This window comes from Schistosoma mansoni, chromosome 1 (assembly GCF_000237925.1).
Source record: "Schistosoma mansoni strain Puerto Rico chromosome 1, complete genome".
NCBI lineage: Eukaryota > Metazoa > Platyhelminthes > Trematoda > Strigeidida > Schistosomatidae > Schistosoma > Schistosoma mansoni.
The window spans coordinates 32,691,846-32,708,026 of NC_031495.1; the positions used below are offsets into that span (position 1 = coordinate 32,691,846).

Genomic DNA, 16,181 nt, shown 5'->3' on the forward strand with positions numbered 1-16,181 from the left:
TAAATTAACGACTTTAATGATTTCTCGATTTATAACTATCACGTAAACAGGGCAAAATATTCATGACTGTGAACTTGCATAAGTGTTCATTTTTCTACTTTCCATTAATTTCCACTTATAGAGTTCTATAATTCTCTAATTAACAAGCCATGATATATCCCAGGTTGACTTATCCTCGGCATGTATTCTTGAGTGAATAAAGTTTATCTAACTGATTGGAATCTGTTTCTAATATATTTACACATTCTTATATATTTTGTCTGTTATCGTGTATTATTTAAATTGATGATCTATCAAGATAATCAATAAATCGCTGTAAATATATTGTAAAACATTCAAAGTATGATGTATACTCAACTTATTCGTCAAATGCTGAATTGTTGTGCCTGGTTCATACTAATTTGTCTTTCAATTAATTATGTCCTTGCTAGTAGTTATTTAAAATACAGGTGGGGTCAGTGGTCTTCGACACCCTTAACTTGTTCCGTTACTTGTGGTAATGGAGTAAGATGTCGAGTTCGAAGTTGTCTTGATGGATATGGTAATGTACAGTCATCAACAATGATGTGTGAAAGTTCAGATCCATATGAATCTCAAGCTAAAGAATGTATGCCATGTTTTGTCAATACACGTTGCCCACGTATTCCAGGTTGGGGAACATGGAGTTCATGGTCATCATGTCTTCCTACAGGTGGGCAAAAAATTAATGGGCAAGGATGTCATACAGGAAGTAGAACGCGTTACCGACTTTGTAACAATCCTCCTCCAGAACCATATGGGTTCACTTGTTCTGGGATTAATCATCAGACTACAGAATGTGATTATAATTGTGTGGATGAAGCTTTTAGTACCCTTGATGATATTGCCGATAAAATAACTTTCCAGGTCGCAAAAGATCAACTTAACTTGAATGCATATCAAAATATTCTACGAATGCGTGTTAAGCAAAGTGTTCGAATGGACTGTGTAACACCAGCTTACAACCTTGCCAAAAAATTAACTTCTCGAGGAATTTTCGGTCTAACCTCTCGACTATTTAAAGAGCATATTTTGACTATAAAATGGCTTAAAAATGGAAGATCGATAAATCCAGCCGATTCTAACTCAGGATCTATATCTGGAAGATTTTACAGAACTAAAAATCCTAAGAATAATCAAAATAAACTGTTTGATGAAGAAATGAAATGGAATCTACTGCCAGAGATATCTTCATTTTACATGGAGGATACATATTTAGTTTTTCCAAGTATAGATTACTATGACCAAGGTTTTTATATCTGCCAAATGATGATTGGGAATCACAAGTGGAATACAATTTTTTATACCTTGATTATTATTGGTATAAAATACATTGCACTAGAAGGTGATCCGTTTTATCTTTATTCTAATCTAGGATATTTTAATGCATTGGATAATACAGCCGTTTGGATGGAATCAGCTCAAATAGTATGGAAATTGAATGGTTATGAATATTCACGTAATTTAGCTTTACGATTAAATCGACGCATCCAATTAATTCCTTATTTAAATTTAACACATCATGGGACTTGGAAATGCTTTTTATTTATTCAAACGTATCATTTACCAAGCCAAGTCGATAATCCACGGACATCTATTAATAGGATATATTTAATTAATGAGTTCTATTTAAAAGTTTATTCAACACAACCTAGTTTATGGCAATCAATTGAATATCCAATCACAGCTAGAGCGTTGAAACAAATAAATATGGTTTTATTAACGATTGGTTTGTTTCTAACTCTAATTATATTATTAAATATATGGGCTGCTAGACGCTGGATAAAACGAACACTAACAAGTGATCAACAAAAGGCTATTATCCAAGAATTGTTAGATAATGAATGTAGATTATTATTGGCCTGTAAAAAACGGGCTAATATAAATAAAAACAGATTACTACCACTAATTTTACAAGAAGACCAATGTTTACGGAAAGCTAGTAGCATTTTAGGTTTAGATAATGAACAACAAATTAGAATTGCCTGTTATCAGTAATGTCTGGAAAAAAATATAGTATGAAGAAATTACCTTTAGAAAAACATTTTGATAATTTCGGGTTCTTTCTTTGTATTGCCACTCAATAGTTGTTTATGTAAGTTATTATGCCAGTTATATAATCCCATTCAAATTGTCGATTTATAATGATAACTTTTTGATAATAGTCCAATAGCATCAGAGGTACAAATAGATTTCAAATAATTAAACTTTGTTGAATTTAATCCATAAATAAGATTATAAATGATCTTTTCAAAGACTTAGTAATCTTTTAACTCAACAATTTCTAATCATTGAAACTGAACATAAAGTACATGAAATTCTTGGAAATTAAATAACAATCTACTCTCAATTCTTATGACAATTGAAAATTTATTCACTCATGAAAACCAAGAATTAAAGTAAAAATAGTTGAACATGAATGTGTTTTAATAGATACCTTTCTTTCGAATGTCTGTTTAATATTCATTATTTCGATGTTGTTATTGTTCAATATCAATTTGAAATTGACAAAATACTCAAATAAAGTTTAAAATATAAAAGATAGTTTTCATAATTCCGTATTAAATCTTTAATTATGTTCAATTTTTATGAAAATACTTATTAAACCACTAAGCGATGAAATTTATCATTATATAAGAGGAATAATTATTCTATATAAGAACTTTCGTCTAAATTAGAGCGAATAGTTTCACAGTATTTGAGCGCCGAGTTGATGTAAGACATTAAATAGGAATAATATATATTTGTAAAATCTACAAATTCATTCGCTGAGATTTTACAAATATATATTATTCCTATTTAAGGAATAATTATTCGTTTTAACTTTTACCGGGAGGCTCACTTATTGACTTAGAATACGCCGCTGACATAGTTTTAATTTGGTGAAGACGCTGACAAAATGCAGAGTCTTCTGACCACTATAAGCAACAATGCAGGCATGTTCGGGATGCGATTCTCACCCTCGAAGTGCAAAATGTTACTTCAGGATTGGTTTGCATCGGCACCTGAACTAATGATAGGGAGTGAAGCAGTTGAGTGTGTCGACCGCTTCACTTATCTTGGGAGTCTTATCAGCCCTTGTGGTCTGGTGTGTGACGAAATCTCAGCACGGATACAGAAGGCTCATCTAGCTTTTGCCAACTTGCGTCATTTATGGCGTAGGAGAGATATCCGTCTTTCAATTAAGGGACGACTATACTGCACAGCAGTTCACTCTGTCTTACTTTATAGCAGTGAAACATGGCCGATAAGAGTAGAGGATATTCGTAGGCTACTAGTATTCGATCATAGGTGTCTTCAAAGCATTGATCGTATATCCTGGGACCACCGGGTAAGTAATGCAGCTGTTAGGAAACGGGTACTAGGTAAGGATGGCAAATCGATTGATGAAGTAGTGGAACTTCATCAGTTGAGATGGCTGGGATACGTGTTACGTATGCCCAACCACCGACGTGCAATGTTTCATGGTGTAGGAGTAGGTTGGAAGAAAGCTAAGGGTGGCCAGACCAAAACGTGGCACAAATACATGAAGTCACTGACAATTAGACTGAGTCATGCTGGTAGGTGTAGACTACCTGATTGGGATTCGCGAGATGATAACAATCGATGGTTAGGGACCTTGAATGACATGGTTCAAAATCGTTTGCAATGGCGAAGTTACATCCACTCTTTGTGTTCTACCAAATTCTAATCTTCTGAATTCTTCATGCCTCTATCTTTTTTCTCTTTTCAAATTTATTTCACTGGATTATACTCCTTCAATAACATCTTCAAACCCTAATCTTTCGGATTACTGCTTATACTCTTACTACTTCTACCACTATGGGATTTGAACCGACAACTTCATCTCTGTGCTAATGTGGTATGGCAACTTGAACTGATGTACGTACGTACGAAGTTCTACGTTGTGACTAACTGACTGAATAATTATTCGTTTATAATCTCTGTGATGTGTAGATGAAAAGATAAAAGGTGATCTTTTATTCCAATGAAATGTATCACGAAAAATTGATTAAACTTTAAAATTATGAATCAAATGAATACAGATTGGAATGAATAATTTATTATGATGCATGAGATATTTTCTACGATAATAAATAATCTTATCATAACTTAATTTCAGAAACTGATATGATTTTATTAACGCAAAAAAGGTTTACTTATTTTACTCAACTTATTTTAATCATTATCAACGTCATTGATACTACTAATAATTCGACTCTCGCTAATTAACTTATCAATATTTATGTCGTCGTGTTAACTAATGTGTTGATTATGACTGATTAATTCAGTAAATGGTATGAGACGGAAATATTTATCCTGAGTTATTCGCTTCGTTGGTAGTAGAATAGATCTGTACTACTCTCATCGAATGTTTGATCTAGTCTAAAACGTAGATCGCTTTTTGACATGTATTATTTGCAGAGGTGGATGATAGCTAGCAGCAGGATCCAGGATGTGCATCTCGTCCCCAGACTCGCCAGTTATATGTGTCTGAATTCCAGAGTTGATGTTTACTCTGGGACTCCAACCCGGTTCCGTCGACTTCAAACGTCATTACATTATCCACTGAGCTACTGAGTCCAGATGGCCACTTGCTTGTGCAATGGGATTAATATTACGTATAATGTGAATTCTGTACAAATTATCATAAGGTCTCAGAAATTTGGCAGATGGTGGATTGTTTGTGACATGGGTTTAGCCAGTTAGGAAAAATCTGATTGGTATATCGGACAAAATACTTTACCGAAAAAATGGTAGAATTCTCCAGGGAAAAAGTATTTTCAAAACACCAGTTCGACTCCTGCTTCTACGAAATTATGCTAAATTTGAAAATACTTCATATTATTCAAATTAATTTTTGTAGATTTCATTACAATGCTAAGGTTGACCGTATATAAGGAAGGTTTCCAAAAAGTAAAGATCTGTGGTATAATTGAGTTGGTTTGGAAAGTTTCATATTTCTCTAAATAAACGTTTTCCAAACTGAGCTTTAGCGCTACAAACATTACACTATGTGTAAGCTTCAAAAATAAATGAGCTCCTACAATTCGACTACAGTTGAAGTGCTTGTATATTTTGAAATCTTTATATATGCCATTATTTTAACTATTTTCTATATATCCCCGTAAACAGAATGTGTTGTCTTACAAACAACTTCCTTAAACACTTACTTAGTAGATTAGGTTTCTTTCACTTTTTCAAACGACAGAAATGCACATGGTAACTATTCTTGAGGAGATTTCTATGGGTTTACATTATTCACTTACTCTTAGTGTAATACATAATTACAGTCCCCTCTCTGCGTTTTTGTCGTTGAGTATTTGATTTGGAAAACACACAAGGAGAAATTTCTTTGTCTAAATCACAGAACATTTTACTCTGTAAATGGTATTGTAAGAGTTTGAACCATCCCATTGTTGTTATCGTTGCTAAGGTCTGTAATTGATATATATATATAAATATATATATATATCCCCAAAGAACTGCCTGAAAATTCGCATCCATCACAAGTATTGTTAGGCAGGGTTATGTAGTTGCTAGCAGTGGAATTCAGGACGCCCTTATCGTCCTATTCGGGACTTCAGTTGAGTGCACCTGCTCCCCAGTGTTGATGTTCACTCGAAGCGGATTCAACTGCTGGCCGTTATCCAAATCTCAATTTAAAAAATAGTAATAATAACAAAAACTATATATAAATTATAATAACGGTCCGTTTTCCTTGTTTACACGAATGAGACGTTAATTTACCTTAGATGAATATCTACACTAGATCCCCTCCCAGTGTCTACTCTACAGGACTTCAACACAACTCAGATCAAGAATACGTGATTAGCCTGACAAGAACGTAAATATGTTTCCACACCAAACCCACACAATCCAACAACAAATGGACAATCAATAAATAATAATAAGGACAGGAGAATATACGACTCATCTGACACCTGTCACATTATCTACAAATTTGACTAAGCAGAACAACCAATCATTATCATTCTCGCCCACATATCATATATATACTGTCCGGGTATGTAAAGGCTTCCACCTTTTCCAGAGTTTCACCATCAAGTGGGGTTTGGTTGATTTTTTCTGTGTTATATCTTGAGATCATTCCTTTTCCTTTGGGAATTTTAAGAATTACTGCCATAGAGGCTGTTGATACACTGACTGTCTTCATCTGCACTTCTTGGTGTGTATGAGATGGGAGAGCTAGGTCATTTGCGAAGTCCAAATTTTGTAGCTACATTCAAGCTGTGCGTTGTATTCTGTGCTTCCCCTGAGATGTGGATGTATTCATAATTTAGTTAACCATCACAAGAAAGAGAAAAGAAGAGAGTAAACAGTCTTTTCTGACAACAGTCCTCACTTGAAAAGCATCTTTAGCTTCAGTTTTATATTATCCACCACTAGGTGGTGATAAGAAGCTATATCAGCTTTTTTCTTTGTTCTTACATCTTTCATTACCTCCTGCATTTTTTTATTGATGAAGATGTGACCTATCTGGTTCTCTATAGCGTGGCCTGGTGATACTCAAGTAGATATATGCATTCGTTTGTTAGGTTGTTTGCCACCTCCTATAACCATTCTGTTGAAAGCACTTAGATTTGCGAATCTCTCACGATTCTTGTTCCTTTCTCCCACTCCATCTCATCCTACGATGTCTTTATACCCAGTGTTATCCATCTCATCCTTAGGATTCAGGCCCCACATCAGAATAGTCAGGTTTTTTCCTCCCATTTTTCTACGATGTACTTGAGCCTCTCATAAAACTGATGTTCATTCTCTCCACTGCTATTATTGGCATGGGTTTAGCACCAGATGTCACCTATTGTAATCCCATCATTCTGTATCTTGAGGGACATTTTGATGATCTTGGAGCACTTTTTCCTTGTGACGAGGAGACAATATCACCTCTCCCTAGGCTAGTCCTTTGCGTCCAGGATGCGTTCGATGGGTTTCACTAATTCCAGACACCGCTATTTTGTATCTTCACATTTTCGCTTCTACTTGAATGTGCCTTCCGGCCCCCTGTAATGTCCGGACATTTTATTTGCTTACATTAATCGTTGATCTGATGCTCGGAAGGGTCATCAACCTTGTGATTTCCGAAGAATCTCAGATTTTACAATGAGGCGTAATAATTTTCTAAATGAAGACCCTTCAATTCTCAGGGAAGAATTTAGGTGGTTAAAATGATTTTTTTTCGGCCAGCGTTTCTTTTATGAGGCAAGAGTGATAACCTTGTAAACCATTATACCCTCAATTCTTTCAGTTATGCAAAACTAACATATTGATGTGAAACATTGACCAAGGGACTAGTATCCTCTATTAATTGATGAATGAAAAATTTAGAACTTCATTCGTTTGGGTAAAGATAGATAAGAACACCAAGTTTGATCGTATAATTCCCTCGACTGAGTCTACTGAATTAATAACTTCACTAGTTGTAAGTTCATTCTACCGAACTTAAGAACGAATAAGTTATCGTAATTTACTTCCTTTTGATATTTAGCTCCGTAGACAACAAACATATAGAAGATTTGTAATTTTGTCATATACAGGCAGTACTAAAAGTTTCAAGAAGAATGCTTCGCAACAATTCAAACATTTTATATGTCACTTAGCTAAAATCCGACAAAAATAAACAAGGAAAATTTATCCGTTTATCGACGGCAGTACATCATTAAAATAGAATGAATAAAGAAGTGGCTTACATCAAGTTGCGAAATGTCAGAAATATGATTTTTCTACTGATTCGGATATAAAAGAAATATATCTATTATAAACCCTCTATCCAACGCACAATTTATTTGTAACTATCAAGTCCAACCTTGTTATTGATACCTAGAATGTATTTTTAGTTGAAATACTAAGACTACTTAAAACCTGTTATGAGTAGCATAAGATCTAATAGCTGCTGTTAATATCTAGAGGGCAAATGCATGACTATTAATTGTGCTCACCTCGTACGTCATCATGTTTTATGAAATAAACTGCATATTAAAAGAAATTCAACTGGATTTATATTGATTGTATCCTAGACTCAAAAATATACGTCTGTGACATAAAGTAGGATGATTGATAAGCTACCACTTCTAACAAAATATTATACCATGCTTCATTATCGTCCATTTGTCTTAGAGGACATTTATATTTTATCAATACTTGTATTAATGGCAATTTCAACAATAAAATTGGTTTTTCAAGAAAGTATGCATAATAAATTAAATGGATATACAGACCAAACAAAGATTTTTTTCAAAACCAACACTTTATGAAATACACATACAAAGGATTTACTTTTAATAAAAACGATAATAATAATAATAATATATTCTGAAAATAATATTTACAGAATTCATGCCAGTTTACAGACATGGTCAGCTTGATATAGATATTAACATTAAATGTCCAGAACAAATATGTGTTATTAGATTGTTGTAAGTTTTCTATCTCAGAAATTGTTTATGTAGTACATTTTTCTCATTTATTATAACAGTGAAAAGCATCAGCTGAGATCTTTTACTCCTTTTTAAGTCGACATCGTGTTGATGTATGGACGATGTATTAAAAGTCATTTCCTGTGCCATAAATAATTGATTATAACCATCTATAACTAGAGAAAATAAAATGGAAGCAGAAAGAACGGAACAAAATGATTAATAATTACTACGATAGGTTAGTTAGGTCTACCATAATTCATATGTCAGGTTGTTTTATGATCTACCATTCTAGTTAGATACTATTCAAATTAGTTAAAGTTGCTGGGGATGATGTAAGTGTAAAGGACATCAGGTAGGTAGTGGAATAAGATACACTCATAGATGCAAGAACACTTAATGCATTTTCAGAGGAGAAGTAAGCATCGATGCAGAGAACAAGGGATGTGAGTGATTTTATCTCACAACTAGATTGTGATAGATTATTTCAGAGTCTGAAAAACTCACTGATAAAGTAGTTCATATGGAGAAACTATTTAGAATAAGTTTGTTTCACTAATGACAAGGAGTTACGGATGCTATAACTAGGAGTTTCTACATATTGAATTACTTCACTGGGTGTCTAAGTTTATTAAGAATTTTGAGGAAAGAGATTACGTTTAGTTTGAGTCTCCTCTTCCATAAGGAGTTCAGTCCAGGTTTATTACTTCTGAACTTATAATTTGAGGTACAATCAGTTCCAAGAATCCGAATTGTAAATCGTCTCTGTACGGACTCCAACCTTAATTTATCTTTTATGCGCACACTACTAAGAATAAATGTGCAGTATTCTAGGAGTGGTCAAATACACCCTTTGTACATCAAAATACGTGACTCATTGTTATAGAGGTTTCGAATTATGCAACCCGCAAAGCGTTGGAACTTGGAGGTCCGTTTCAAGACCTGTTCTGTAAAGGATAAATCTTAGGAGTACCTAAGTCTACCATTGTTTGTAACTTTGATAATACTTTACCATTTACGGTAACATCTAAGTTAATTGATTTATAACCGAAGCAAATCCATCCACATTTAGCCGTGTTAAGACCCAGCTACTATTTTGAGCACCACTGCGTTACCTTGTTAGGTTCCATACTGATGAAATTTTACATATTGTTCAGCTCATGAGGAGAAAATGAATACACTACTTTAAGACAATAGGTAAATTTCTGACAAAAATATGCGTCTATTTTATTTATGGGTTTCGATTGACAAGCAAATTTAATGAAACATTTTTTTAGCAGAGAACAGTAAGTATTGGTTATTCTGTAAATATTCAGCGAGTCGAAATTGTATTGAAACAAAAATTTCATCAATCAGTAGAATGGTCTGTTCATTAATTTGCTTTCTATCTATACCGTGATGATTTTGAGAAGATATAGTTATGAACTTATCATATTCCGCTTAGTGATTAATAGAAGACTAATTAATGATTTATTCCATTCTGATTTTAGACATACACTACATTATTTTCATAAATAGTTGAATTTTCATGTGTTCATTGGCCTGATAAATTTAAAACCAGTAATTAAAAGAAAATTACATGAAATATTATTATTTAATGTATTGTTGATTCTTGTAAAGATATCATGTTGTTTAAAATCAATTTTTATTATGAATGAACACCAATTATAAAGCCAATTGAAAACTAGATATCTCCTTCATACTTGTTTAAAACTACAAAGTAATGTGTACTCACAACTACACACATAATTAAATCCAAGAAGTACAATGTACTATAAAGCTACTGAATTAGAATCTTCTGGTACATATTTTTTAATTTCAGTCGATTTGTAGTACATTGTTGGTTCTTCACTATCAATTTGTTTGTCCTCTTTGGTTTACCTATCCACTGAAAAATCAAGAAACTTATCAACATGAGTACCTCTGAGAAATCTTGTTCTGTGGCAAAACAGCTGTTTTGTACCCCTATCCCTTAGCCAGCTTTCTAGCTGACCTTGTTTAAGGTAAAACTTACTTTCATGTTAATCTTTATTTATTTCCGCCTCTTCTTTCTTGAATGTAGTGAAACATTTGTAGGATTCCCACACAATACATAACTACTCTCAGTGTCGAAAATGAGATTCATCATCACTATCACCGTGCTTCTATGGGTAAAATGAAAAACGCGCTATAAAATATATGACGGTTTCCAACTGGTGTAAATTAATTGTAGTACATTTTATTACTTGCGATTGAATGATCATTGAGTAGCGACCAGTGCCAAATTTGTCAGGCTCTTCTAGTGCTGATCAAGTTCTATCGATCAATTTGCAGTATGGCCACTAGTCTAAATGACCCATTATCACACACATCAAGCTGAGGTATTAGTTGGTTGGAGGACTAGACAAATCTCACATCGATCACTACTTAATGATCTATCATTCGAAGATATTTCAGTACCACACTAGGTAAACTCAGGCCCATACAGCTCGGCGGTAACGCCCAGACTGTTGGAGCTTGGCGACATGCAATAAGATGCACTAGAGAACACTAGTTCACCGAACATTACTGATACACCATGGTAATTAATCCAAAACAACACGAAATCTAGGTCCATCTTTCTCTGTCGACTACGATTAATATCCGCCTCAGTAATATTACCACAATAGAGCTAAAAAGAAATGATAAGACTGTATGGCAATAGGCAACTTTAAACCATAAAATTTAATCAACACATCAACTGAGTATATAAAAGTACTTATATATACAATAAAAGCGGTAATTTATTTTAAATTTTCAAGACCTTAAATGTAAGTCTCTGAGTACTAGAGCATGTCAGCATTTAGGGGTTTTAAGATCCTGTCGAATGGTAAATATATCAACTATTTTCCATAAAACTTCTATGTAGATACTTTATAGTCATCCTAGAGAAAAATGAACACCTCTCATTACTAATTCTACGATTAAATTTTCTCAATAAACCTAAAATATATAAGTTTCTTAAAAAAACATGTTTTAACGCTCTTGGTTTACTTGTTCTGTGAAGCTGCTTCCACGAAAACTAAGGAATTCATTGTTCTACCAATTAGAATATTTAAATCATCCTTCTGTTATAAGTATGTTGTATTCAACGCCTGAACTGAAATCTGATTCATGGTTATTCGTGACTGTAAAATCAAGAAAATAATTATCTACTAAAATAATTTCATTTAATACAATCAAGCTACTAATCGTAAAAGAGATGAGCAGACTCCTCGAACGTATAATTGAAACATGGATTTAATATAAACAAAAGTATTAAGAGCACTATTAAATAAAAGTTTGGGTATTAAGACACTTATCGTAAATTGTTGGTCAAATTTTTGTTTAAACAATAAGTGCTTATAATATCTGTTTCCTTGTGATTAAGTTACTATACAAACTAGCCATAGATTTGTTTCACAATCATAAAGTACAAATACTTGACAGTACCTCATTTAAAACATGGTATATTGATTTAATCCGACAATTTACCTCTACACCTAAAATGGAATTTTTTTTTAATCTATTGACTAATTATACATACTTTAAATGTTTTATGCTAAACTCTATTTTATGCACATTATGCCGTAAATAACCAATCATTGAGTTTTATTTCAAATTTTCTTAGTTTTTTATTATTGATTAAGTGAACCTTGGCACAGTCTAACAGTTTATCTTTTTGTTTATATTATCAAAACTTCCATTACTATATATATATATATGGTGACAACAATGTGACCAGTCACAACCACTAGATGATTTTTAATCGATAAAGTACCATAAAACTTTCTAATCTTTTATTTTTTTATAGCACGATTTTTAAAAAGATTTAGTCAGTTTTGAGGCTATCATAATACTTTGCCCTTTGTTGATTCAATTTTGGTCAATTACTTACTCCATACAGCACACTTCATTCATTAGTAACGTATATTTTTAATCACGCTGCACAAGCCTGTAGAATATTGGCCTCGAATTAGATGCTCAGGTTTATGGTTTATGGTGAACATTTTTAAAATACCTAAGGTGCTTTATTAATTCAGTTGAAAACAATTCTTAACGAGATCATCTATCATTAACAATCTGTAATAGTAATTCATCAATCCGTCTCAATATATATATATATATATATATAAACTTGTACTGAATTGTATTTCAGCCTCATTTTAGTCACCGAGTTTAACTGACTGTTGTCTTTGAACACGAAAGATTTATTTGCTGGTTTTTCATCGTAATACTTTTCTACTAAGGTTAACTAAGTCACAGTTCCTACTAGCTGCAAAAAGGTTTCTGTAGAAGAAGAACAATTGAATTACAGCAATCAATACAAAGCCGATATAACAATACCATATTCGTACTTGTAAACACTCATCAGGAAATTGAATCCTTAACTCACCTTGAAAGACAGTGATACTATCTCAAATTGCCTAACTTTCCTTCACTCTTTGTTGTTAATACCAGCATCTTTAATTATGTTTTTAGCTATGACTGGTCTTCTGTAGAACTCTGATATCAATGTATTTAAACACTGTCCAGTCTTTTTAAATGCTTAAATATTTATAAAAATGTATCTAATCGAAATGTTACGAAACAACGTCTTTTGAAAAATTTACCTCCGAATGGTTTCTTGAAAACATGTAGTTAACAGTTCACTTGGTATTGTTTGTTTGAACCTTCCCATTGATTTTTAGGACAGCAATTGATCAGTCTCTTATTGGCATATGTGCATACTGTGCGTATTGCTTCGATATAGCCTTAATTCACAAGCATTATAAGTATATATATAGTTAACATATAGTTAACAGTGTCCTGAATTACTAATAGGAAACTGACTGTTTTTTAATTGATTTTCATAGATTATGTTTCATGAATATCTGTTGTGCACATATTTTGATGACATGAGGATGTGTAATATAAGTTCTGAAAATATTCGCTTGTTGATTAGTAGGTGTAATTTTAAGGTCCTTTGAAGCGACGTGAATATAGTGATCATACTGACTAAACTGTTCATGAAAATCCGAAACTGGGAAAAATTTACTCAATTTCTGTGAACAGAACAGTTTTAGGATCCATCATGTCCCAAAATGCTTTTAAAGAATATTTAAATAATAAAAACACATGTTTAATAACAGTTACGGAAGCTCTGTTTTGACTGACATTGGAAATATGGACCAATCGATTATAACTCAATAGTCTAAACGTAATGAACACGCTCTGGGACTTGAAGATTCTGAGTTCATTCCCTGAAGAGGTTTTGAGTTACTCAATGTTGAAAAATCCCATTCATGGAAGAAACAGTTTTTCACTACACCCTAGTATTCGATTGTACTGGTAACAAAAATTAAATAAAAATCTAACTTCCCATTGTAAGAAAGAAGTGTATTTAAAGTATTTTAACACTAAAGATTCTACATTTTATATTTTTTGTGGGTGATGTATAACATTATTGATTAATTAGTTAATAGTTGAAATCTTTAAAATATCACTTTAATCTACATAAATTAGACGTAATAATTGATGTTCAACAGAATAGCATCGATCAATGGTTGAATCGTTTCATAAATTATGAGGTTAATGGTTTACGCGTAGAAACTTTCATCACAAGAATATACATTTTTCATTTTAATACTCCTTTTGATATAAATCTTTCATACTTATACATTTATAACAATACCTATTTCTAACTGGCAATCTATCTTAGTCTTTGGAGTAGATAAGAGTAGTAGTGTGGTCTAGGTTTTTGTATTTGTTAAAACTTGTATTATTAGTCTGACTGAATATTAATAGTTTTTCTGGCATTTTACATCCAGCTGATGCAGTGGTTCAGTCAACGATATCAAAACTGAACTGATCACCTATTCTATGACTACGTAGCTACTCCAAAAAATTTTCATTTTTTTTCACTTTATTTATAGGCAAGACTTTTGCACTCACGTAATTTTATAAAAGTTTACTACGTATCCTCATGCTGAGCATTATAAGAAACAGGCGGAAACATCATAGTGGTTAGGATATTTCCCTTTTTATTTATACTTTTGAAAAAATAAGAGAGGATTCATGCATTAAACGTATTATATGATACAGAAACATTTGAAAACGTTTACAGTTGACGATGAGTGGTAGTAAACACTGTTAAAATATATTCTAATCTATTTTTAGGTTGGTTTTGAACGATGTATATGTATATGTATATGATTTTTAGCAATACTATATATAGTTTGTGCTAAGAACTCTGACCTGTAACCAAAAATATAGCACTGAATGAAGCAGTTATTTTCGGTCGAGTACTATCATCTGAAGAGATTATACATGACTTTGAAAACCAGAACTAAAAATATTGGAATGCTATCGGGAATTAAAACCATTGATACTCACACATCAGTTATTCAAGTTAAAATTATGAACTTCATAGGCCAAAAATGTTGGAAGAAATTAATTAACTGAATACTACAAGTCCTACTGTCCATAAGTGAAACAGAAGTAGTTCAACTAGTTACATGACCAGTTTTTTTATTGTCTGATTGTTTCTTTACTAATTAAAATGTCACCTCACAAAAAAAGATTAACTTTGATGATGTGAGTTGAAATAGCTTCACGCAAACAGATTAAATTATAAAATTTGTCTATTTACATTTTAAGATAAATGATTCCTTCCTATTTATTCTAATTAACCATATATTTTAATATGTAAAACGCATACAAGCATAGAAACTAGCTATCTTCCCATACTCTTACAACAATGCGTACAACAAGATTTAAAATCATAACCCCCTAGATCACCGCTATGTGAAACTTAATTCAGTAAGTGGTTGAAAGTGAAATTTCTGTTCTGGATGTTCTGCTGAAAAGCACATCAGGATGCTCTCTGTTAAATCCATAACCATTAAGCTAACCTGAAACAAGCTTCATGAGGCAATCAAAACTTCAGCACGTTCTACTACTACTACTAATACCAGTAGTAGTAGTGGTAATACTAATATTGGTATTTTTACGACTGCTGCTAAGATGCAGGAATCTATTTTATCTAACTCCAAAATTCTGTTATATACTGGTCTATCTAACACTAAAGAACATTTTGTGCTCTCACATATTTTTGACCACTATGTGGTTCGCTTGTCTAACAATTTGGTTTTATGTCTGAAATACTAGCAAACTACATTCCTGTACATAATGTTAGAACCCGCATTTGTTACAGAATCTGACACATTACTGTCAATGGTATATATATTTATGGACATAACACTGATATAATTTGAACTCGTTACACAACAGACAAAGCGAATGTTAGATTTCTTTTTAAAATAGATTTTGACTTGAAATATCAGATTAATGAATAACCTTTGTTTAGCACAGACCCAGTTTGGTCAGATTTTGTTGTTATCTTAGTAACCAGCATGGTTTTGATTATAAATTACATTCCTTATCAAGTCAACATTATTCGTGCTGACCGATGAAACTTTCATCATGTTTATATTGTTTTTGAGTTGCTACACCATATAACGTTTCAAAAGTCTGTTTACATAAATGTGAGCAACGATAAATACTAATCTAATAATCATCTTTCGTGAGTATCCAAGCCGTAGACAATAAAAAAATTCGTAAGGATTTTCAATATAACTTACTGATTTTTGTGTGCATGTGTTGTCGAAGCTCAAGCTTAATAGTTGTGACTGTGAATTGCAACCAACAATTTGCTTAGTCAAGCAGTGAGCTAGTTGGGACCGT

The 16,181-nt window shown here is 32.6% G+C and overlaps 1 protein-coding gene across 1 annotated transcript; it reads left to right on the plus strand.

The window, feature by feature from the left end:
• Positions 1–345: 345 nt before the first annotated feature.
• Smp_005140 (hypothetical protein) lies at positions 346–2,016 on the plus strand (the record flags this gene model as incomplete). The annotated part of the gene is made up of 1 exon (XM_018794104.1): positions 346–2,016. One exon carries the CDS (start codon positions 346–348, stop codon positions 2,014–2,016), a length of 1,671 nt encoding a protein of 556 aa, XP_018648550.1.
• Positions 2,017–16,181: the final 14,165 nt, after the last annotated feature.